Source organism: Lonchura striata, chromosome 22 (assembly GCF_046129695.1).
Source record: "Lonchura striata isolate bLonStr1 chromosome 22, bLonStr1.mat, whole genome shotgun sequence".
NCBI classification, from domain to species: Eukaryota; Metazoa; Chordata; class Aves; order Passeriformes; family Estrildidae; genus Lonchura; species Lonchura striata.
The window spans coordinates 3,251,822-3,276,568 of record NC_134624.1 but is presented as its reverse complement, the minus strand read 5'-3'; the positions used below and the strand labels follow the sequence as shown (position 1 = coordinate 3,276,568).

Here is a 24,747-nt window from a genome sequence, read left to right as displayed (position 1 = left end):
AAAAAAAAAAAAATTAATAAAACAACACAGAACCCTTGAGATCGTTGTCTTTGGTGTGGAGGACGCTCCTGGTGGGCAGCTGGAGCTGCTCTGCTGGAAGCTCTGGGATGCTTTAAGGCTTTTTTTTTATTTGTTTGTTTGGAATGCTGCAAAGCCTCTGCCGGGCCACGGTGCTTTGGTGCCAGTCCCAGCTCCTCACACCCCCAGGCCAGCGATGCCAGAGGGTCTCTCCCCACACCCCCCTCTCCATCCCCTCCCCAGCCCTGCCCGCAGCCCCCGGGGCTCTACGCTCGCTTCCGACGCCCCTCCAGGTTCCGGAAGCTGGAGGGTCTCAGCTTCATCTCTGCAAACTGGATGGAATACTCGTGGCCCTTCCAGTGGAACCAGTTGACGCCCTGTGAAGGCAAAGAGGAGAGGTTGGAGGTCACACCTTCATTTGTTGCCCCTGGGTCAGACTGGGGGTGTTTCTGGTTTGGGCACAGAGGCACCACAAAGCGGAGGAGCTTTGGGAAGCACAGGAGCTGTGGAATGTCCAATCCATACAAACCCACCCATGTGAGGTCACAGAATCATGGAAATACACAATGGATTGGGCTGGAAGGGGCCTTAAAGATCATCTTATTCCAACCCTGATGTGGGCAGGGACACCTCTCCCTGTCCAGCCTGGCCTTGGGCACTTCCAGGGATTCAGGGGCAGCCACAGCTGCTCTCGGCACCCTGTGCCAGGGCCTGCCCACCCTGCCAGGAAAGGTTTCCTCCCACTATCTCATCTAAACCTATTCTCTGTCAGTGTGAGGCCATTCCCCATTGTCTTGGCATTCCAGGCCCTTGTAAATCTTCTCTCTCCATCTTTCCTGTCAGCCCCTTCAGGCTCTGCAAGGCCACTGAGCTCACCCCAAAGCTTCTCCTCTCCAGGTGAACAATCCCAGCTGTGCCAGCCTTCCCTCCCAGCAGAGCTGCTCCATCCCTCTGCTCCCCCTGGCCCTGCTCTGGGTCTCTGCAGCAGCTCCAGCTCCTCCCTGTGCTGGGCAGGGCTGGGGCAGCTCTGCAGGTGGGGTCTCACCTGAGCACAGGGCACAGGGGCAGCATCCCCCTGCCCTGCTGCCCACGCTGGGCTCAGCCCAGGGCAGGGGGCTCAGGGCTGGGGCAGCTCCAGCTCCCACCCACAGCACCCCCAGCTCCCTCTCCAGGGCTGCTCCAGCTGCTCCTCCCAGCCTGGACTAATCCTGGGGGTTGCCCCAACCCAGGTGCAGCACCTTGAGCTTGGTCTTTTTAAACCTCTGTCCCTCAGAGCTGTCTCTCTTTGCCTGGCTTTCATGGCAGGAAAAATATTTTTGTTTCACATGTTGAAAACTACAATTATTCCCTGGACGCTTGGGATATTCCCTTTGAAAATCAGACAAAGCCAACAAGATTCCAGCAGCGGATATTAAATTCTTGGTTTGTGATTGCCTTTACATTTCTCTATGTTCCTGGAGAGTAGAAGGAGGAGATGCTGTGATCTTTTGCTCTATGAACCATCAGAAAAACCCACAATTGCAATTCCCCTTCCTCCCATGCATTAGAGAAGCCTTCAGAGCCAAACTCACCTGGCTGTGGCTGTTGTCACCATATCTGCCCATCAGGTTGACTCGGTGGCAGTTCTTGTACCAGAAGGCTCCTTTGTATGACAGAGCACAATTGGTGATGGCAGAATCGTGGTCCTTGTCGAAGGTGGAGAAGGACCTTCCATTGTGGTAGGTCATGGAGTCACCTGGATGGGGGGACAAAAGAAAGAGCGAGGTCACTGACTTGACTGGTTTAGATTGCATGTGTGTGCCCATTCTGCAGAAAATATTTGGACTGTGCCTGTCTGCATCTACATTTTTAAAAATTGACTTGTTTTAATACAGAAGGAAACGCACAATTTTTGGTTTTGCAGGCAGGTCAAACTATGTTTTCAGGTGGTCTCTAATCCCCAATATATGAGGTGTTTTTTTCATGCAGCTCGATTTCTGTACTTCTTGCTAAAAGCTGGGTTTTACAGTGTGGAGAAGCCAAGACCAAAGAGGTGTTCACAAGGAAGGAATCAAGACTAAGAGAATCTCCACGCTGACTGAATCCTACTCAAGGTAGCAGCTACTACTACTCTGCACTAGACAATTTGCCTTAAATCACAGAATCATGGAATGGTTTGGGCTGGAAGGGACCTTAAAACTCATCTTATTCTACCCCTGCCATGGGCGGGGACACCTTCTACTATCCCAGAGTGTTCTCAGCCCTGTCCAGCCTGGCCTTTGGCACTGCCAGGGATCCAGGGGCAGCCACAGCTGCTCTGGGCACCCTGTGCCAGGGCCTCCCCACCCTTACAGGGAAAAATTTCTTCCCAATATCCCATCTAAATTAAATAGACATTAATTCTGCTGCTGCATTTCCTGTCTATCTCTGTAGTCTGTGTAAAAGCTCTTGTGCTGGTCACAGAGCCCACACCTCTTCTCTGGTTTATGCACCCAGCAGTATGAAATTATCTCCTTTTAAGACATATTGTTAAACTGGATTTATCTGTTAATCCTGTGAAGCCCTGAAGAGGACTCACCAAGGGCTGCAGGGTTTGCCCCAGTGTGACTACAAAAGGCAGATGATTTGTTCAGCAAAATCATAAATCACATTACAGCAGGGCTTTGCTGCAAATTCTACTGACAAGAGAAGAAGCTGTGCCAGGTTATTATTGGCTGTATAAATGACAGCCAAGATTGGCCAAATGAGATATATTGTGGTTTAATACACTTGTTTCATTGCTGCCATAAGCAGGCCATAAAATATGGCATGAAAATGCCTGGAGGATATAAAACAGAAACATAAATACAATGATATGTTTGATTTTTGAACACCTCACTGTCCTGAATTGTAAGATATGGTCTGGGGGTATGTATTTCCCATCTGTTAGAGGTGGAGCAGTTCTCCTCTGTTCATTGGGCACTTTTCTTTATCTCTCCCTCCAGGAGATCTCTTCTGTTCATGGGCCATTAATTATTAATTATCTTCTGTTCATGGCCACTGAGTGTCCCTGCATGGCTGAGAAAATTCCAGCATCCCATGGGGAGAGGCTCTGCCCAGGGGAGGAGCCAAACATTCCTACCTGGATCCAATCTGACCTGGGAACAGCACAGCAGCCTTTGCCCCCTGCATTCCCAGAGGAGCAGCTTCCTTCCCCCTGCATTCCCAGAGGAGCAGCTTTCTTCCCCCTGCATTCCCAGGGGAGCAGCTTTCTTCCCCCTGCATTCCCAGAGGAGCAGCTTTCTTCCCCCTGCATTCCCAGAGGAGCAGCTTCCTTCCCCTGCATTCCCAGAGGAGCAGCTTCCTTCCCCCTGCATTCCCAGAGGAGCAGCTTCCTTCCCCCTCATTCCCAGAGGAGCCCAGGCCCATCTCCCCCAGCCCTGGAGCTCCAGAGGAAAACTCCCCCCTTGTGCAGGATCCTGCTCCAGCAGAAGCACAGCTGGCACTGCAGGAGGGCTGAGCCCCCCTGGGATGGGGCTGAGCCACTCCCTGACCCACAGGGGACAGGGCTGCTCTCACTCTGGCTGTGGTTTGGGGTTTATTTGTACTATTGCATTTATATTTTTAATTTCCCTAATAAATGCTATTCCTATTCCCATATCTTTCACTGAGAGTCCCTTAATTTCAAAATTACAATAATTCAGAGGGAGGGGTTTACATTTTCCATTTCAGGGGAGGCTCCTGCCTTCTTTAGCAGACACCTGGCTTTTTAAACCAAGACACTCACAGTGGAGAGGCAGCTGCTGATCTGCAATATTCACACAGTTACCTTGAGTTAGCGGGGAGGAAATGGGTCCTTTGAAGGAGGGAAATTCAGATTTTGCCCACCTGCAGTGCCGCTGTAGCCATCCACGCGCAGGCGGTAGCGGCTCTTGGCGTCGCCCACGCTGAAGCGGTCGTACACGGCGTAGGCTGTGTCCCCCTTGTCCCTCAGGTCCACCCGCAGCTCGTACTGGCCCTGAGAAGTGATTTTGTGCAGGTTCTCCAGACCTGTGGGCAGGAAGGAATGTTTGTCTTGATGCCGAATTTTTTTTGTCTTTTTCCTTTTCTTTACACATGTATTTGGAGCTCTGTAGCCTATTGTTGCATTCCTACTTGGTTTTCCCAGTGCTTTTCCCTACCTTTTCCCTAGGCAGAAAGATAAAACACATTCCAAAGCCCCTATTCCATCTTGGTCCTCCCTGGCAACCAAGGCCAAAGGAAAGCTCTTTGAGACCCATTTTCATCAACAAAGCTCAGTTCTATCTGAGGGGGGAGGATTTAGAGAGGGCTCAAACTGTGGGGAGATTTCATCACCACTTGTGCTCCTAATTGGTAATTTTGTCAATTATGGTAATTTGTTAAACTTGTAAAAACTGTGTTCATCTCATGGAGGAGGGGCTTTTTTGGACCTTTTCCATATTCACCTCTAGAGGACTCCAATAAATATCAACCTTTACATTACTCCTATACTAATCTTATCTCAAAAATGTGTTGCTTGATTTCCAGGCTCCTTAAGGCATCAGTCTCTCCATGTTTTTTTCTCTGTCTGTGGTGGGTTAGGTGCTGGTCACTGAACCCAAAGCCATTCAGCTGCCCCTGGTCATTGCTGAAAGAGAGAAGTGGCCAAAGCTCTCCCTCCCATGCAAAACCAGGGCATTGGCCACACCATTATTCCATAAATGGGGCCATACTGGACTGTTCAGATACAGCAGGACACGAGCACTGGTGGGGACACTGAGCTGGACCAGCTCTAGGGTGATGTCAGCACAAAAGTAAATAAATAGTCCCAGGCTGACTGGGAGAGACTTTACATCAAATCATAGAAACAAGTTGGGCAAAACCACCAAAGCTATGCTGTGAGATCGTCATCCTCAATATCATCATCATCTTTCATTTACAACCAGAAAAAATGCAGCACAACCTTTGAAAATGTGGAAGGTTTACTTGTATTTTAGCAAAATGTGAGTTTATGACTTCTCTTTGCCCTGCTTTTCCTCTGTGGATCATAAACCTTTGCTGCTGGGGGTGTCCCAGGAGGACAGGAAGCAGAACCTGCTTCCCAGGTCACCTCTGACTTATCCCAGAGCCCCAGTGAGCATTGGTGGGTTCATTTGACAGCCTTTGACTGCAGCAGGGACTGTCTGAGCCTGGTCCTTTCAGTCTCCCTCACGTGGGATGTCCCTGGCTCCTTTTCTCCTGTTCCTCTTTACAAATACTCCTTCCAGCCAAATGGAGGCCTCTCTGCGGTTCCTGGACTTTTGGGCTGTGTTTCTGTTTTGTTTTGTTTTGTTTTGTTTTGTTTTTTAAATACAATTCTTCAGCACTTACCTATCCAGAATTCATCCTTAGGATCTCCAAATCCTGCCACGTAAGAATTCCAGTTCTTGTAGAAATCTTGTTTTCCATTCTGACGCCTCAGGAACACCTAAAAGCAGGAAATGTTATGGACAGACTGCCCTGGCCAGAGGAAATTGCTTTTACAGACACAGAGCTCAGCGTTGCTCCTGCCCTGCCTCTACCCCTCCCAGCAGAGCCTCACTGCAAGGACTGAGTTACACCCAGGCTGTTGGATGCTCCATGGAGTTTTTAAGTCTCCAGTTTCTCTGTTGGGATCCCAGGCTCCTCTGCATGATGTGGCCTCTCAGTTGCAGCTCTCTGCCCTTTTAAGCCCATCCTACAGTTCTGGATTTCTCAGCCAAGGGTTTTTCCACCCCTCATCTCCCAGCCAAGCATTCCTCCAGCACCTCCTGCCTTTCTGTGCCATGGGTCCCTTTGGCATGTTCAAATTTGGGGATGTCGGTGTGGGGAGGTGGCATTTACTGCCATTCCTTTGTTGGCTGGGTGGGATGTGTCCCTTGCACAGTGGCCTTGGAAGCCGCTATACTCCATGGCTGCTGAACAAATGCTTCCCTTGGGCTGTGCTTTACCCTCCCTCACTCCCCCTCTCATTCAAACAGAGTCAGTTTGTGAGAATCCAGGGCATCCCTCTGGCTGGCAGGGGTTCAGGAACCTCCCTGGACAGAGCCCCCAGAGACACTGGCTGTGATCTCTGGCCATGGAAAAGAGTTTTCAATCTTACAGCATGAATTACCAGCTCTGAGTGTTTGATATCAGTAATAATTAAGTGTGGCACGGGTGTAAAAGTAAAATTTTAGGATTCTAGATCAGGGGTCCAAAGGGGACAAGCTGGAGGAAATTGGGTGTGTCTTGTCCTTTTTCTCCTTCTTCATGCCCTCCATGTCTCACTGTGGTGTTGGCATTTTTCTGTTGGTTCAGGCTGGGGACACACTGTCCAACGTAGGTGACAGATATTGGCACGTTCTTGTAAATCCAGCCCAGGGAGTTTCTGGTATTGAATGTTTGTCACATCCCACTGAGGACAGAGCCCCACACGCTGCCCTGCAGGACAGAGCTGGGCAGGGCAGCAGAACATGTGAGAGATAATCAGAATAAACAACCTGGAAACCAGCACAGACCAATTATGGCTTCTGCTTTGGCAGGGGGCTGAGAGACAGAGACTTTCTACAATCTCAGGATCATCAATAGCACAGATTCTGACAAATTCACCTTCCTCTATCCTTGTTGATTAGAAGATGTGTTGTGCAATATGGTCATTTCAGCAGCCCTTACACCAGTGGAGAAGGATCAGGGTTGAAACCAGGGGTGTGACCCATCCTTTGGAGACACCTCTCTCTCCTCCAACTCAAAGTAGAATTCTGGGCACTGGAGTGTCCTACCCAGGATAAAACTCCCCAGATGTATAGATCAGACAGCCCCACTGTGCTGCTGAGCCCCTGAGGGTGCCTGGGATGAGCAGGAAGGATGGGGTGTGCTGCCCCTGCCCCGTACTCACGATCCAGCCGCCGCCGTCCTCGCCCATGTCACAGAACACCTGCAGAGGCTGAGCCTTGTCCCCGTTCAGGTAAATCGTGTAGAGCCCAGAGGTGGCTTCTCCATTCAGCAGGGCCTGGGAGCAGTCCTTGGGGTAGGGATAGAGGAGCCCAGCTGCACACACAGGGAAGGGAAAGCATTCCTTAGGAAATCAGCAGTTACAAGGAACGTGCCAAATGCAATGGCTCAGGAAAATCCCTTGTGGGACAGCTCCAGATCCCAGGAACAGGTTTGGAATTGCATCTTGCATACAGAACATCCACAGGATACAGCTGGTGAGGTGAATTCCTCTTTTAAATGTGGTTTTTTACATCTGTCTACACTTCTGGAAGCGTTGGGAATGTGAGATAACTACTCCCTCCTAGGATGAGAGTGCATCCTCCAGCTAAAGGCTGAAATTCAGGAGCTGTGTTACAGGGGAAAAACAAATCTACCAATCTCTGATCATGTGACAGAAAAGGGGGGGATACAAGGACAGGACTTCAATCAAAAATGAATTAATTTTGAGTGTTTTGCTAGCAAGGACAATATTAAATGTGTTATAAAGCTACACTCATAAAAATAAATCCAATAGCAATAGCTGAAACTGCAGGAAAATGTTGTTAAGCTTTTCTTTCTTACAAGCCAATGAAATCATTGCAGTCAGAATAATTTCTAACCTCCCTAAAAGATTTTATTTTTTTTCTTTTTATTCACTCAGGTCATTAACTTTTTCAGCCAATTAAGTGTTGTTCCAGGTGTGTCCATAGGAGAGTTTTTATCTGCAGCTTCTCACAGAGTGGCTGCTGGTCCTTGCCAGTGTTACACATCCCTGCCTGTGCTTCAGCTCCAGAGAATTTCACAGAATCATGGCATTGTTAAGATTGGAAAAGACCCTTAAAATCAAGTCCAGTCATTAACACAGTCCCACCATCATGTTCACCACCGTGTCCCCAAGTGCCATCTCCGCAGGTATTTTAAATATTTGCAGGGATGGGAACTCCAACACACCTTATTCCAATTCTTGCAACTCTTTCCATGGAGAATTTTTTCCTGATATTGAATCTAAACCTCTCCTGGTATGATTTAAGGCCATGCAAGTTTCCACCAGCTTTGGGATTTGGAGAAAAGTGACTCTACATTCACTTTAGTGTTCCCCTGTCACTAAATAGACACAAATGTATTTTTAGAGTTAAGGCCAGGCTTAAGCCTCTGCCTTAATGAGTCTGACTGTTCACATGGCTGAAGGCACCTGGTCAGTCCCTGCTCATGGTCAATTTGCCAAACATCACCTAAATGCACCCAGATTTAATTCCTCTGCTGTTTCTGGATGTGTGGGTGAGTTCACCCTGCTCTGCATGAGCAGTGTCAGGGCAGACTCGGGGCTGGGTGACTGCTGGCAGTCCTGGTGCCAGCAGCAGGAGGGGGAATGGGCATGACTGAAGGTCCTGCTGGGCCTGAAAGGCAGAAAACTGGGAAAAGTGAGACAAATGACAGGCAAAGTGTCACAGCTAGTACAGAACAACTCCTTTTTTTAATGTCAGCTTTGAAGTGACCTTCAGAGAAGCCAATTTATCCTTGCAGAGCTGTCCTGTTGGGCTGGAGCTGACGTGCAGAGGGACTTTGAGACAGCCCATCTCAGGGAGAGGAGAAAAACCTGCCCAGAAATCCATCTCCTCAGCCCCCAGCACTGATCTATGTGTGCCTTTGTGGTTTGCTTCATTTCAGCTCCAAACTCTGATTTGTTTTCCCTGCTCGCTAGGATTGATACAGGGAGAAATCAAGGTGTCAGCTGGATTTTAAAGAATTCCTGCTGATATTTCACATGGGAAAGGCAGGATGTTTCACCAGAGAAAGGACTGTGAGGGTGATGTGGATGGATGGATATTGGAATTTCATCCTGCCAAGGGAGAACAGTTCTGGGGGAACGGACTTTGTACCAACACTTGAAATGGATTAAAATCTTGTGTGGCGTGTGTGTGTCCTCACAGCAGAGCTCAGCAGAATTTAGATTATTTTAGCTGTGTTTTAATGTCCTTACTGGTGGTGAAAATGGTCTGGATGGTTTTGCTCCTCAGAGCCCCACTCAGGGCCTGCAGTTTCACCGTGTACTGCGTGGAGGGGCTCAGCTCTGTCAGGCTGTAGGAAGTTGTCTCGGGGTTTAGGATGACTTCCTATGGAGAAAAGAAATAATACAGGGAAATCTCAGGGAAATAAATCATAATGACCAGAATGGTTACATATTTTAGTCTGTCACATTACTTTTTGCCATAATTATTGATGGCATATTCAACCATCTAGATTAATTAATATAAAGCTACTCCTCCAAGATTTTTACCAAGCTAATCTTTAGAAGTTCAAAAAGCCTGCCTGGAAATGAGTGTTTACCATCATAATGTAAAAGCTGGGAGGTTTGAAAGCAAGGCAGCATAAATGTTTACATGTCCTGAATGTACAGATTGTGAGATTCGTAAAGAACTGGGAAACTCATCCTTTAGAACAAGGAAATGTTGCACTCCAGGCTTTAAAGGGCCATTTTTCTGTGACATTGAAAGACTGATTTTCAGTGTGCTTGGGGAATTTGCCTTCCTGAAAATTAGAATCCTCTCCATTGATCCAGGCTGGGCATCCAAAATTTTATTTTTTATGGGATTCACCTGATTCACATTTAGTATAATCTAATTATGTAGGAACAAAATAAAATTATAGAAGAATAAGAGGTACTTCCACAGGCAGTTCATCCTTCCTTAGACACCCCTTTGTGCAGGGATTCCCCTGAATTTACAAAAGTGAATCACATCCTTTGGGGGTGTGAGTTTACTCCATGGTACAGGTCTGCAATGAAGGAAAATGTTTGTGCTTTTATCTGTATTGTGGAGGGATGAAAGGCAAAATTCATTCTTCAATGGAACTTCTGTTTCAGGGTATAATGTATGAAAGTCCTTTAACAGCTTTTAAATGCATTTATATTCAGTCTAGCACTGAAAAAGGCAGCGAGTATTTTTAAATTTAGTGTTTAAATTAAGGCACATGATTATGTTGCATTTCTGAACACTTCAGAGCATCTTCACTGCCCAGATTTGAGGCACAGCCCATCAGGTTTATTTACCTTGACTCTGCCATCGATGGATTCATAGATCAGGAGATATCCAGTGACTGGAGCTCGGGGAGGCCTCCAGCTTATCACAGCTGCTTCTGACTGCACCTCAGTGGTACTCAAATCCCTTGGAGCATCCAGCCCTGCAGGAGACACCACAGCAATTACAACCACATCCATACAAAGTGAATTCCACTGGTTATCTTGTGGGCCATATATTAAAACAAGCCAGGAAAACAAACCTTTTCTCCAGAGAAATTTGAAATGAAAAAACACTTCAACCTTAACTTTTGTGGTTAAGAATTAATTTACCCATTGGTAGTTTAAAACAAAGGTGTTAACTTTAGCTAAGTTAAAATATGAGCTTATTCCAGGCACCTTATTTTATGAGCAGTTGCACTGAAATGTCTTTTGAGACAAAATTGTGCATTTCATTATTTCTCTCAAGGAGACAGATCGGTATTTACATATTCCCAGGAAATAAAACTGTGGTTCCAATTATGCTTTTTTTAGAATAGGGAACCTTTATAGAATAGGAAAACTTTTCCTGCTTGGTCTGGATCCAATCTCCAGCTTCTCTTCCTCTCTGTGATTATAGGACTGGATTGGTGTGGCTCCCTAATTAATACCCTGGGACAAGCCAAGGCAGGAAAATGAGAACCATCCCTGTTCCCACTGATGCTCATGGAAAGCCACAAGTGTGAAACCAGCTGGGCACCTTTACGAGCCAAAGAAGAGCTCCTGCTCCTGCTCTGTGTGAGACTCCGCAGAGCTGGTGATCTCATATTTTTATAATTTCTGCTCCATTTGCATATTGGAGTTCATTGTGCAATTACAACTCCAGCCCATGAAGTCCCATCCTGCTTGTTTTTCTCTCTCCAGCCCACGGTGTTTGTGTTTTTGGGCTGAGATTTGGATCATTTGTCCTTGGTGTCCAGCTGGAGAAGGAATTGTTTTATCTCCCTGCTCTGTGCAGAGCTCACCATCCCCTCATGTGAAGCTCAGACCCACAGACTAAAGCAGCACAGAATGTGAAAAATAGAAAAGCTAAACCTGAGGCATCAGTGACAGAAAACCACCTCTGGTCAGCCACACCAGGGTCCCACCAGAGAAAGATTGATGCAAGCGCTATCAAAATCCAGGTTTCCCGTGAAAAAGGCACCAGAGGAACACAGAGCAGGTGGGACAGAAGGGCTGCAGGGTGGGGTGGGACAGCACCTGTGGTGAAGTGGGTGGAGAGGGTCTCGCTGCTCTGCGCGTCCTTCTGCGCGTGGACGCTCAGCGTGTACTCCGTGGCAGGCTGCAGCCCCTTCAGGTCATACTCCACCGTGTTCCCTGAGACCAGCTGGGTCACTTCTGCCTCTGAGAACAGAACACAGCAGAAAAGAGATGTTGATGCCATTTGGACACATCATGATGTGGCTCAACTCCGTGCTCCACTCACTGATTTATTTTATTCCTACTTGGTGCAAGTGCAGAATGATAAAAGCTCGGAGCCCTTGGCTGTGCTGGGACCTCTGCTGAGTCTGGGTTCCACCAGAGCCCTTTCTCTAAAAGTGTGAGCTCTCTCTAGTGTTCACAGGAATTATAACACCGCCTCTGCTTCCCAGGAATCTCACTTATCTCTGTTTATGAATCGAGAGTGCTGAATTAAGATGATCAATTTTTAAATGCTTCCAGCAAAGCCCCTTCTCTAAATAACATCCCAGAGGCTGCCAGAGCTCCAGGAGCCTTTGGCCAGCACTGCCAGGGATGCCCAGGGTGGGACTTTGGGGGGTCTGGTGGGTCCCTCCAGCTCTGGATATTCTGTGATTTTCCTGGAGTTACAATCAGCACCTCTTGAGAACTTTAACCCTTCAGCTCCCCAAGCCATTCCCAGCTCCTCTCACCTTTCTCAGATGAATAGGACACCACGTAGTTATCCACAGCAGCAATTGCTGGCTGCCAGGTTGCCAGAGCCTCAGAGTCTGTGATGTTCACCACTACCAGGCCTGACGGGCTGTCCAGAGCTGGAAGAAAAACAGATTGAAGGAATTTGACAAACAGTCTCAGCTCGGTGCAATGCTCTGCTGTAAATTCATGAGAGAAAATGCCCAAAACTCAGTGCAGCTTTTATGACTCCCTTTGGAATAGTGGAGTTCTGCAGGAAAGACGTCAGTGCCTGTGGAGAGGCACCAAAACCTCCACTGGAAAGGGAGGTCAGTGCTGGAAGAGATGAAAGTCTGGGAACAAACAGAACTAACCATGTTCTCAGATGACTCTTGGTACCATTGATCTCAACAGCTCTGTCAAAGCTGACATATTTCTCTCAACACCCTCAAATCTGGGTTGTTTTTTAGAACAAATTCAGTAGACAGAGCTGGGAAAAATAACCAAAGTGACAGCAGCTGATGGCCACTGTGACCTTCCAGCAGCTTCTTTGGAATAAATCAAACCCACATCCAGCCAGACTCCAAAATCCCCCCGTGTCCTGCTTTGCCTCCTCACAGCACTCCACTTTTCACACAGGTTTATGCTCTCCCTGAATTAAGATGGATCTTTGACTCCAGAATAGCTGGAATGGGTTATAAATCTCCTGTCATTATCCAGCACTCATCATCTTGTTCTTTGCCTCAGCTCTCTGAATGTTTGTTAGCCCCCAAAAAGAATACAAGGATGGATCAGCAGGATCAGAGTGAACTCTCATTTCCTGCAGGGATATTTAAAGAAAAAATCAGGAGACAGAATACTGAGAAAAATATTGAGACAATATTGAAGAAAAAAACAGGCAAGAGAATGTTTTTATGCTTAGGACAGTCTGGAACCTGGGACATGTGAAACCCACAACTGGTCTGAGCTGCTCAGCTGAGCTTGATCTTTGCTTCCTCATCTCAAAAACAGCATTAATTACAAAAAGAACCAAACAAACTTCTGTTTTTTGGTTTTTTTTTTTTTTTTGTTTTGTTTTTTTTTTTTTTCTGGTGAATTAGAACTGTAAATACATTAATTGTCTCCACCTCACAGGTTTACTTAGCATTTTGCAAATGGGAGCCTGACTAAATTCACCAGTTCCATCCTCATGTAAAATGCAAAGACAAAGGAGTGGGAAAAAGATCTTCCTACAGTTTGTGTGGGCAGCAAAAATGGGATCTTGGTGGGTCTGCAACTCCAGTCTCTGAGTCAGATGATCCATTTAAAGAGCTGCTATTTCCTGCTTTTATATTATTACCTGTTTTCAGGATGCCAGAGACGGGCTCGCTTTCTTCAAAGCCTTTCACAGAGATGACACTGACATTGTAGTCCACACCTGGGACCAGCTTCACCAGCTTGGTCCTTGTCTTGCTTCCTTCAACTGTGACAACATTTGGGGTACCTAGGATGAGGCCAAATGCCAAGGGATGAGTGACACAAGACTCCAGGAAATGCTTGAAGGGTGTTTTTCAAGTTAAAGGCATTATGGCCACCATGGATGTGCTTCTACAGCAGGAGAGGAATTTTCTCCAGTTAGTTACAACCACTGGTGTCAAATTTTGTTGCCAGAACACCTAAATGTAAATAATTGTTTTGTACTCAGTAAGAAAAATTAACATTTTTAGTGGAAGGTGTCCCTGTCTGTGACAGGGAGTTGGAATAAGATCAGCTTTAAGTCCCTTCCTATGCAAACCATTCCGTGATTTCTGTTCAGAAAAATACAATTTCTCAGACAAGGTGTAAGCAGAAACCCCAGCAGTCTCTACCTGTGAAGACAGGACTTTAGATCTGCCTTGTTTGTGCTGAGGGCTGGAAGATTCTCCTTTACCCTCCTCATTTAGAATAAAAATACAGTGTATGTTATTTTAAAAGGTGCTTTGTGTGTGGCTGATGACTTAGCACCCATATTTACTGCAAATCCTGGGTTTATTCCAGGAAAGCACTTAGACAAATGCCTAACTTTATGACTAGATTCCTTTTCTTCTGTGGGACCACTGTATTTAAAGCTGCACGTGTGCTTCCAGGCTATATTGTCTAAAGATCTAAATCTTTCCTTGTCTCAGTCAACAGCAGCACTTTTGTTGGTGCTGATGTCTTTAGTGTTTGTTCTTTAGCTGTTTCCCTTCAGAGATGTCCCTAAATTAGGTTAAAAATCTGTTGAAGTAGAGGAAATTTTTGAAGTTGGACACTAAACCAGAATGAGACAACGCTGGGGAGCACTGAGTAAATCACTGATTTGAAGCTTTATTATAACCATGGATTAGGATTATTATTTCCAAGGGCCATCTTTTCCAGTGTGCTCAGCTCATGAAGTACCTACAAAATAATGACACTTTGGAAACTAATCCTTGCTGAGGAGGTTCAGAGACTTTTTAGGAGTCCAACCACTCCAGCATTCGCCTGGCCGCCATGTCCACATCCCATGGCAGTCAAGCAAAGGTTGGCTGCACACCCTCGTTCCTGAAGAAGAATAAGAGAAAATCTGTGCAAGATCACCTGGATCAGCACTGAAAGGAGGGATGACAGCCCAGCAAACCCTTCCTGCTCTCCCTGGCACCCCCTGGCCCAGCTCACCTCCCGTGACGGGGACGTAGGAGATGCGGAAGTTTTCCACGCGGGAGCGGGGCGGGGTCCAGCTGACTGTGGCAGCATTTTCCGTGATGTCAGAGAAAGAAATTCCCTTGGGCGAGCCCACCGCTGTCAGGGGAGAACAGAGAACACACCACACAGGAAGAAAAGGTGAATTGTTTGTTTATCAGTCCTTAATGCTGGAAAACCGATTTGTTTTCTCACCCTAAACCACGAGCTGGTGCTGTCAATGTTCTGCCCTGAACAACATTAATTAATGCAGGGGGTGAAAAACTGAAGGGTTTTTATTACAGCAACAACCTGTTTGGTCCAAATTTTCCTTTTTTTCAGGACTATTTCAGTATTGCATAGGTTAAAAATACCCAACATGTATATACATATAGAAATAACGGAGATTTCAGTGCTGTAGAAAAGCAGGAGGAAAATGCGCAGAAATGACTTTCTGCTACCCATGGGATGCTGTATTTAAGATTTTTTTCTATTCCAGTTTCACTTGGAGGATTTTTAGACCTTCCACTGAGTTGCAGAGGCCTCTGTGACACACAGCAATGACAGCCATGGACAGATCTCTCTTCCTGAGCATGAATTTCCTAATGCAGGGTGCTCCAAGGAGACCTGGACTCGGGTGTGGGAGCCCATCAAGGCTCCTCTCAAGAACTCCCTCCTGGAACTTCTGTTGGCTTCAAACCAGAAGAAACAAGATTTTCTTCCTGGAATCTCGCTCTGAGCCCATGATTTTTCTTTCAAGCATATCCATCCAGAGAACATCGAAGTACAACCATCACAGGAAAGGCACCTGTGGCTCCACTGCAGCTCTTTGTCATAAAACTTGGCCTTTCCCTATCAAAACCTGATCACTGCACTTGCCCACATAAATTAAATCAGTAAGCTGGGCAAACAAAGCCCAAATTTTACCAAAAATAACCCAAACTTAAACCCAACATGTATCTGAAACATTCCAGTTGGAGGCTTAATTAAGATCCTTCAGAACAAGCATGGAAAGGGCTTTGGAAGAACGTGTTAAAGAGATTTTACATTGAGATTTACACTGAGCATCCCACTTCCAATCTTTCCAGCTTTTTTTTGGCTATAACCAAAAGAGCCCTGAGGTATTACAAAATAAACAGCACACACAGAGCAGGCAAAGAGCACATAAAGAGGAGAGATCCCAAAGATCAGCCACGTGAAGAGGAGTGGAGACAGGCTGAGTGCAGGGGAAGGGGGGCAGAGGGGGGAAAAACAACAGGGACTGGGCCTGAAATAGCTTGGAAAGAACGTGCCTACGGGAAAGGAGTCAGAGGCTGTTTGTTCCATGTGTCCCCAAAGCAGCAGGGCACTAAATCAACTGAGAGGCAAGGAAAGAAAAACAACTGAGCTCTCAAGAGAAATGTAAATTATGTCTCTGGAGCTCACTAGAAGTGTTGTGTTGGTGGGGTTTGCTCACACGGACAAGCCAAGGGAAGAAAAGAATTACAGATAAGAAAGGAAGCGAGGTGGGGTTGGAATAGCTACATGGCACAAAAAGGTGTTGCTGGTTTGGGTACAGGCTGAAGGAAATCAGAGAATATAAAGAAAATGCAGGAAAGATGGAGAATTGAAAATTAGATTGGTTTTGCTTTATATTATAGGTAGCCTGGGAGGCTTAAGAAAACGGGAGGTGGTGATTTTGGAGACCAAACAGATGGACGAGCACTTGGTTTGCATACACATTGAGAATTTCAGCCTTTCCCAGCAAATAAAATCCCCAATCCGTCCCACTTGGACTCTGCTGTGCACATTTTCACAGGCCTCAGGCTTGTTTTCTGCACCAGGTGAGCTGCATGACAAAGAGCAGTGAGAAGAGCTTTGATGTGAGTTTTCCACATCCCCAAGTCCCCCAGCTGCATTCCTGGGAGAGAACCTGGCAGGAAATATAATGGACCATCAGAGCATCTGTCCTGGAATGAGTCCGAGAGATGGGAGAGATCTGCACCTTTGAGCACAGGGAAATGAAAAAGAAGTGAATGAAATCATCTTCTTGGGCTACCTGAAAGCCAGAATGAAGCAGGCACAGAAAGCAGCCAGCGTGCTCCTGACCTGGCACTCACAGGGAGCCTCAGGTCATCTGTAGGGCAGGCACAGGTGAATTGTCTTTATCCTCCAGCATCATCCCCAAAGAGGTGTATGCGAGACAGGGAACTCTCCTGAGGGGCTGCTAAAGCACCCATGGTACCTGAGACAGGCTGTGTTTTTAGGGATGCTTTTTGCTAATTGTTCTTTCCTTTCTAGCAGACTAGAGGAAGATATTCCTTGGCTTTCTTCTCCCAGTCAACAGGAAGCAGCAGGTTGCATTAATCACAAATCAAGAGCATGTGAAGTGTTTTGTGATCATCTCAGGAAAAAACTGCTGTCACAATGTGGCAAAACACCACTGGAAGAAGAGGAAAGGAGCAGCATGAGACTCACACCTCCCACAAGGATATTAATTGGACCACAAATGTGTTGTGATCTCCCAGTGGGGGTTAAATTGCACCTTTACTGAGGTATTACAGATAAAATTCTGAAAGACACCAACTCTGAGAGCAGCAGTGGATAAATTCCCTCTTCAGGGATAGAAATATTTCCTTGCAACCACACTGGAAATGCTATAAATATCCATATGTTTGTGCAATAATCCACTCCTAAAAAAGAAATTAGTTGGCTGCCACAACTACCTTAGCAGCCACCCACCCAGCGTGGTGTAACCTGCAGCCCAAATTATTTAGGTGGCTTTTTGAGGCTCTAGTGTCCATTATTCATGGGCTATTTACAGCTGACAAACATCTCTTGGGCTATTGGCTCCAGTGACATGTGCTAAATCTCCCTGCAAGGACTGCACAGGGCTTAATCATGAGGAAAATGACAACTCTCAGTGGCTTCCCATAACTATCCTGGGAGTCACTGAGGATGGGGACCTGCTGCTGACAAGGGCAGTGGCCTGTAAACATCCCTCTCCACTGGGAGTCAACGTGAGGAGCCTGGCCAAGGGGGGCTGCTGGTGCTCGTTCTGCTTCGTGGAAGTGTCTGGGGGACTGTGAGGGTGGCCTGGCTGTTTGTGCAGGGATGTGATGGCAGGAGTGCAGCTGGGAAAGCCTTTCTGTGCTTGCAGCTGAGCCCACAGGCAGCAGGGTGGAGGATGAGGGCTCGGAGGCTGCCTCAGGAGTTGTTCAACGCTGAGTTGTTGTTGCCTGGCAAATGCCTCCTTTAGGCATTCCTGTTGCTTTGCTCACTCATGGAGCTTAGAATCATACCCTGAGCTGGAGGGACCCCAAGCATGACCCAGCCCACCCCTGTCCCTGCCCAGACCCCCAAAATCCCACCCTGGGCATCCCTGGCAGCGCTGGCCAAAGGCTCCTGGAGCTCTGGCAGCCTCGGGGCCGTGCCCATTCCCTGGGCAGCCTGGGCAGTGCCAGCACCTCTGGGGGAAGAACCTTTCCTGCTCTCCAGCCTGAGCTGCCCTGACCCAGCTCCAGCCGTGCCCTGGCTCCTGTCCCTGTCCCAGGGCAGAGCTGGAGCTGCCCCAGGGAGGAGCTGCACTCCTGGTATGCTCTCCTGTCTCATCATTTTCCTCCCATAATTAATTTGATTTCAAATTACCACATTTTAGCATCAGCAAGCTCAAAAATTTTTAAAGAAGAAATTTGGCTCATGAGACATTGCATCACGTGCTTCAGGTTTGAATGTGTTTCAGAATGGAACCACGATTTTGGTGTGAAAAGAATGATTGAAACACTTCATTCAAAAGTGCCAAAATGAAACGCTTCAATTATGAACCTCAATCAAAGCTTTGATTTTGTAAAGAAACTCAAGTCAATTTGAATTACCCAGCACATGTTGCTCCTGGTAAGATCAGTTGAAATTAATGGTGCTTAGGCCTTTGCTGGTCAAGCCATAAATAAACTTCTCAATGGCCCTGGTAAATTCATTTTGTCATAACTCTTTCCTAGGGAGGGAAACTGTTGTGCAGAGCTGAGATGTAATTAGTCACAGAAAATCACTGAAAAAGGCTGATGCACAGACAATATTTCTTGGCCCTCAAAGACAGTGTTTTAATTGCCACACTCTGCTGCCTAATTCCTGATCATTAAAGTAATTCAATTAAACCGTATTAAATAGACAGTGATGAATCTTGGGAAGCTGGGACTGATTACAAATAACCACACCACACTGAACCAGTGACTTGGACAAGGGACATGCAGGAGACAGTTCAGGACACCTCTGGAACAGCACGAGCTGGCTGTGAAAAGGGAGCTGCTGAAAGGAGCAGGGAATGTCACACTTTTCCCACTGCAAAGACAATACCTGTGGATGCTACTGTGTTTACGGGCTGGGAACGTTGTCCACTGCCAATTCCATAGAGCTCAATCTCATATTCAGTGCCCTCTTTCAGCCCTGTTATATCCTGGGTGCGCTCATGGCCTGGCACTATCAGCTCCAGGGGGTCAGATTTCCTTTTGGTGTCCCTGATTTTTAGAACAAAACTGTTGAAAACCCCATCATCTGCAGTCCAGGAGAGACGGAATCCATCTGGGGTTGCATCTGAAACCAGAAGGTTGTCGACCTCGGGCTCTGCTTCTAAAAAAGGAGAAGATAGCAGTGGGGAAAAAAAATGATTTTTTTAATCAGTTGATCAGAGACCTGCCTGAGGTCTGGCTATAGCACACTGCAAGAATCCGACCACAGTTCAAAGCAAGGGGAACAATCTGCCAGCTCTTAAAAAAAATAAAAAGATTAGTGTTACACAGAACAGGATAAATGTGAGTGTGTGCAGGCCCATTCTAACTTCCACTCTCGGACAGCAAACCACTGCATGGACACACAGGTTTGTCTCCCACATGCAGAGTTACACATGCTAAAGGTGAGTTTCCTGGGCATTTATCCCTCCCTACCTGTGTCACGCATTTATGGCCAATAAAAACAAGCTCTTGTTGCAGAACTGCATGTCTGGAACATTGTCAGACCTTTCTGCTAGGAGGACAACAGAGAAGCCACTGAAAATTCTTTTACTCCATGCAAACCCCTTATTTCATGCTCTTCTGGCATCTGTGATGATTGTGATCTGATTAATCCTTTACTGTGCTCTTAAACAGGAAAGGGGAGTCATGAAAATTCCTCTCTTAAACAGCACCCTTCAATCTAAATGCAAGAGCTGCTGCCTCTGGTTAATGAACCCATTCAAAAGGATCCCAAGGGCTCGAAGTTATTAATTACCTGCAAATCACCTCTAACTCATATGGTCAGGCACCATTAGTTAGAGAAATGCTGCTGGAGTGGTTATGTCCTACAGCACCTCCAGAGCAATCCTTCCTTCCACACAGAGCCATTCCTATTTCTTTCCTCTCAAACTTCCCACCAAATGAAATCCTTCTTTCCTCACACAGAGCCATTCCTATTTCTTTCCTCTCAAACCTCCCACCAAATGCAATCCTTCCTTCCACACACAGCCGTTCCTATTTCTTTCCTCTCAAACTTCCCACCAGATCCCACCCCCAGCTTCACTGCTGCCCAGACAGGAATGTCAGATAAGAACTGATGGTTCTGGGGCTGGAGAACCAGCCTGCAACCATTTCCCAAGAAAGCCCAAGTGCTGCGGGAAGACAGCAGCTCTGATATGGTTGGAAGCATGAGCTGGTTTGAGGAGAGAGGTGCCAACTTCGGGGTGGCAATGATCCCACTGTGGGTGGAACCCACATAGAGAGGAAAGAGAGGAGGCCATGAGAAGGAGTCCATGGCTCTTCCTGAAGGTCCTGATGGCTGGAACATGGGAGAATGATGCTGTTGGAGAATGCTGATGTGCCCAGCTGTTAACAAGACGAGCTCTGCATGCAGCCATTCTTCTTTCAAGACTTTGTTAGAGGTACCTGCAAGACCACAAGGAACTTTCACCCCTCAGGCCCCCACATGCTGCTCCACAGGATCCCTCAGAGGGAAACATCCAGTTAAAGGGAACAGAATTCCACTGGTGAACCCATCAGTCATGAGGAGTTACGTGGAGCCACGATGCAGAGAAGGATGCAAAAGCCAAGGTTTGCACGAAAATGCCTTCCATGTGAGAAGGAAAGTGAGAGAGAAAAGGGTGGAAGGGAACAATTTGCTCACATTGAAATACCTGTAACAGCCAGAGCGCTCAGGGGCTTTGTTTGGTGCCCCTTGGCAAACCCATAAAGCAAAACCTCATAGCCAATGCCAGTAATTAGGCCTTTAAGCTTCAGCTCCCTCTGGGCTCCCGAAAGGAGGAACTCTTGTGGGTCCAGCAGCTTGCCAGAATCCACCACGACTACTAGAAAGTTGTCAAAGGCATTCTCCGATGCCATCCAGGACACTGTGAACCCATAGGGGTTCATATCAGACACTGTTAGGTTTTCCAGTGGGGGCATGGCCTCTAAAAGAAGGGAAGGTGCAAGAACACACACACACACACACAAAAAAAAAAAAAAAAAAAAAAAAAAAAAAAAAAAAGTGAAAAACATTGCAAATTAGAAAGTGCCACAGATTCCATCAAACAAAAATCACATTTTTCCCCCTAGTGTGGATTTAATAGCCAGGACAATGAGGATTTTCAGTGGAGCTCAATTTTGAATTTTTCTCAGGGCTGTCTCAGCACCTTCTCTCACTTTTCTCTCAGAGAGAGAAACCCCTCCCAGTGAGAGGTTTCAGCTCCACTGAAACCCCTCCCAGCTCCCTGTGTAAGCATATTCCTGCTGCTACCCTTGCACTATAAGAAAGTTATAACCAAAACTGCTCTAGAAATGCTGCACATAAAGCTTTCAATTATTTTTACTTCTCTCCACCATCAGTGCTTTAGGGACAAGCCTCAGTCTGGGCATTCACAACTCCTGTATTTCTCTTCTTTACCTATTCCACATGAATATCTCCAGCTTTAGTTTTCAGTGCTGGAGGGGTCAGAGGTGCCAGAACAGGAACATTAATCACCCAGGGTCACAGCCAGTGCAAATCAGCTGCTGCTGTGCTCTGTTGACAACTTAAAGAAATTCCACTGAGGGCTTCTTTTTCACATCAGTGTGACATTTGTCAAAGCAAAAAGATGTGGAAAATGCTTCAAAATTCACCACTAAGTCTCAGCAAAAAAAAAAAAACAAACCAAAAAAAACGAAAAAAAAGCCAACGTTTCATAAGATTCTCAGTGTATTTTGCTCACTCAAATCCTGACAAGTCAAATAGGAAGATCAAGTGGCTCTGCTAAGCCCTGGCCTTGATCCTGGAGCCCAGGCACTGCTTGTATTTCTCCACAGGATTTGTCCAGCCTCACTCTGTTGGCTCAGGAGCTGATTCAGCCAATCTCCCAACCACTCAAAATCCCACTCACCTCAGAAAACACCAGTTAGTTAAAGGCAGAACCTTCTCCTGAAAAGGGCTTTGGGTTTGCTTTTGACATTTCACAAACACTGGAATGAATTTTGTTAGAACTTGCCATAAAAATCCCCCCTGCAGAGTTATAATTTGGAATTCCTTATGTATTAATATTTACACATTTGAATACTCATTTTAGAGATATTTTTGCCTCATATTTACTTCTAATCCAGCAATCCCCAAGATTCACATCTTGGGTAGGTCTCTGGAAGGGAACGTCCTGGGACAGGAGGTGTTCCACGAGCCAGTCCTGTCTGATGAACTCCTAAGCAGCAGGCAAATTTCTCCCTCAAACTTCAGGAGTTATAAATGATTATTAGATGTGGGAGAAAGGCTCCAGAGGGGTCTTAATGACAGAATCATGAAATCACAGAATTACTTGGGTTGGAAAAGACCTTAAATTTCTCCAGTTCCATGGGCATAAATACCTTTCACTATCCCAGCTTGCTCAGAGCCCCATCCAACCTGGCCTTTTAACTCCCTTTAAACTAATCCTGCTCCCAGGAATTTTTTTAAGGTCAACATTCCTGCTCTGACCCCTATTTGCACCAGGTTTTCAGACAAACCCATCGCTGCTGGGGAGATCCTTTTTGGGGACATGCGTTTCCCTGAGCCAAGAAAAGGACTGCAGAGCTTGGAGGTACCTGTGGTGACAAAGGCAGTGAGGGGCTCTGTGGGGACACCTGCCCTGGTGGTGCCCTGAATGTGAATGTCATAGGCAGTGTGATCTGTGAGGCCTGAGATGTGGGCGCTGCGGGTGCCCCCCGGCACTGTCAGCTCCTGGGCTTCCTGTGCCGCCAGGGAATCTTGGATTTTGATAACAAACGTGGCAAAGGGCCCGTCTCGGGTGGTCCAGGACAGGTTGAAGCTGTCAGGGGTAACGTTTGTGAGGGCGAGCGTGCCCAGCTGTGGCTCAGCCTCTGGGGGAGAAAGGAACACAGGTCTTGTGTCTTGTTTTGCTGTGGTTGAATTAAAAAAATTAAAATAAAATAATATTTTTTTTAAAAAGCAGCATTGTAAGAGCCATTTTCTCAGGTTTTGGAAAGAAGCCATGAAATTAGTGCTGACTTTTATATTTTTTCATTAAATTTTCTTAAGTAAGAGCCATTTTCTCAGGTTTTGGAAAGAAGCCATGAAATTAGTGCTGACTTTTATATTTTTTCATTAAATTTTCTTAAGTAAACTCAACTTGCCTAATGAAATCTGGGCCTGGTTTACAGAAGCACCAACAACATAGACATAAAAATTGCGGGAGTTCCACACTGGGAATTTGATGGGATTACAGACCCACAGCAATTCCAAAATAGAGAGAATAGGATTCAGGCAGGAATCCTTGAAATCCCAGTCCAGGTTCTGTTTGGTGTTTCTGTTGCCTGGAGTTGTAGATACTTCTATTTTTGGACTCTGAGGTTTTTGAGGGATTTCAGGGATTATCTCAGCACTAATCTCAGGCCAAAACCTCCCTGGACTCCACGGATAAGGTGTTCCTCATCCTCTGATTAGGCACAATCAGAGAATGTCTAATAAACAATAAACCTCACAATACTGCTCTTGCTCCCCTTCCTGACTGTTCAGTGGTCAGGGCACCTCCTTAAGAAGCCAAGACATTCCTTTTCTGCTGGAGAAAATTCAAATTCACATATTCACATCTCTACCCTGCCAGAAGAGGGAGAGCTCCTTACCCATTGTCTTTTAAAACTCTTACACTTAGTACAAAAATCATGAAAGCTTCATTAAAGCCCAGAGAGAGAACAAACACAACCCAACAGAGGGTCAGAGAATCCTGTGTTTGCTCTCTGGGCTGATTTTACAATTTTTATGTTGTCAATTGAGTAGGAACCAAGAACACCTTGGGAAATGCAGCCAGTGAGAAACAGAACACAGAAAAATAATGATGGAAGAGTGATCCATGCTGGGAGAAAAGTCAGAGAGAGGATCCCACCGACAGAGAGTGGTGAAAGAGTGAAATCTTTTTCTTTGCTAAAACAAGTACTGCTGCAAGATGTTCCAACTTTTACTCCTGTCCCCCATTGCAAGACTTTTAAATAATAATCCACCTCATTCTCTGGGATTGTCTGGGAAGAGGTGAATGGAAGTGGCCCCGATTAAGGACACAGATGTCACAGATGTCATGCTGTCAACCAGTGAGCATGGATGCCTTCATGGCCAGCAGGGAAGGTACCACCATGGTGCTCTTGAAGACAGGCAAGGAGATGAGAAAGTATCCACAAAGCAAATAGGTTTGGGTGGAAAACCCAGGAAAACTGAGCCCTCAGCCCCACATGCAGCTCAGAGAGGGCAAAGGGAGCCTTTCCAACCTCATCCTGGAATGGCCACATTCCTTCACATGCCACCTGCATCCATGGTCAGGCACATTCCCATCATGACAGCCTGACTCCCAGGAATGTTACATGCAAAATGAGCTGGAATCATATCCTCAGGCATGTCTTAGTGATCTCCTGCCATCCTGGAATCACCACCACCCAGGGAAACAAGACAGGCTCTGGAGACTCAGAGGGAGCAATGCAAGGGACGGAGTGGTGAGCTGACCACCAAGAAAAGGGGGATTTGCTTTTTGAGCCCTGCTCTGTGATGAGAACCTAAAAATCCTGGGCAGAGAAAATATCAGGACCAGCAGAAGGTGGCCAGACCACTCCATGCAGTTTGGGTTGATCATTTCACATGCGGCACAAAACTCCCACCAGAGATGGAAATGCCTTGGGAGGCATTTGGGTTCAAGGAGGACAAAACTGACATGCAGGTGCCTCTCCAGGCTGAGAACCACATGAAGGCATCTCTCCCACCCCCAGCAAAGCAAGTGAGGGTGGGATGAA

The 24,747-nt window shown here is 46.5% G+C and overlaps 1 protein-coding gene across 1 annotated transcript in view; it reads right to left on the bottom strand.

Annotated features, from left to right (window-relative positions):
* Nucleotides 1-269: 269 nt before the first annotated feature.
* Nucleotides 270-24,747, bottom strand: part of TNC (tenascin C) — a 72,858-nt gene continuing 48,380 nt past the window's right edge. The window contains exons 13-24 of the mRNA XM_021551384.3: nucleotides 18,845-19,117; nucleotides 14,510-14,632; nucleotides 13,194-13,337; nucleotides 11,875-11,994; nucleotides 11,204-11,347; nucleotides 9,998-10,128; nucleotides 8,930-9,062; nucleotides 6,872-7,023; nucleotides 5,347-5,443; nucleotides 3,865-4,026; nucleotides 1,590-1,753; nucleotides 270-395 (exon numbers count right to left, since the gene is read on the bottom strand). Coding sequence (XP_021407059.2) covers nucleotides 285-395; nucleotides 1,590-1,753; nucleotides 3,865-4,026; nucleotides 5,347-5,443; nucleotides 6,872-7,023; nucleotides 8,930-9,062; nucleotides 9,998-10,128; nucleotides 11,204-11,347; nucleotides 11,875-11,994; nucleotides 13,194-13,337; nucleotides 14,510-14,632; nucleotides 18,845-19,117 — 1,754 coding nt within the window. The 3' untranslated portion in view covers nucleotides 270-284. The remainder of the gene's footprint in view (nucleotides 396-1,589; nucleotides 1,754-3,864; nucleotides 4,027-5,346; nucleotides 5,444-6,871; nucleotides 7,024-8,929; nucleotides 9,063-9,997; nucleotides 10,129-11,203; nucleotides 11,348-11,874; nucleotides 11,995-13,193; nucleotides 13,338-14,509; nucleotides 14,633-18,844; nucleotides 19,118-24,747) is intronic.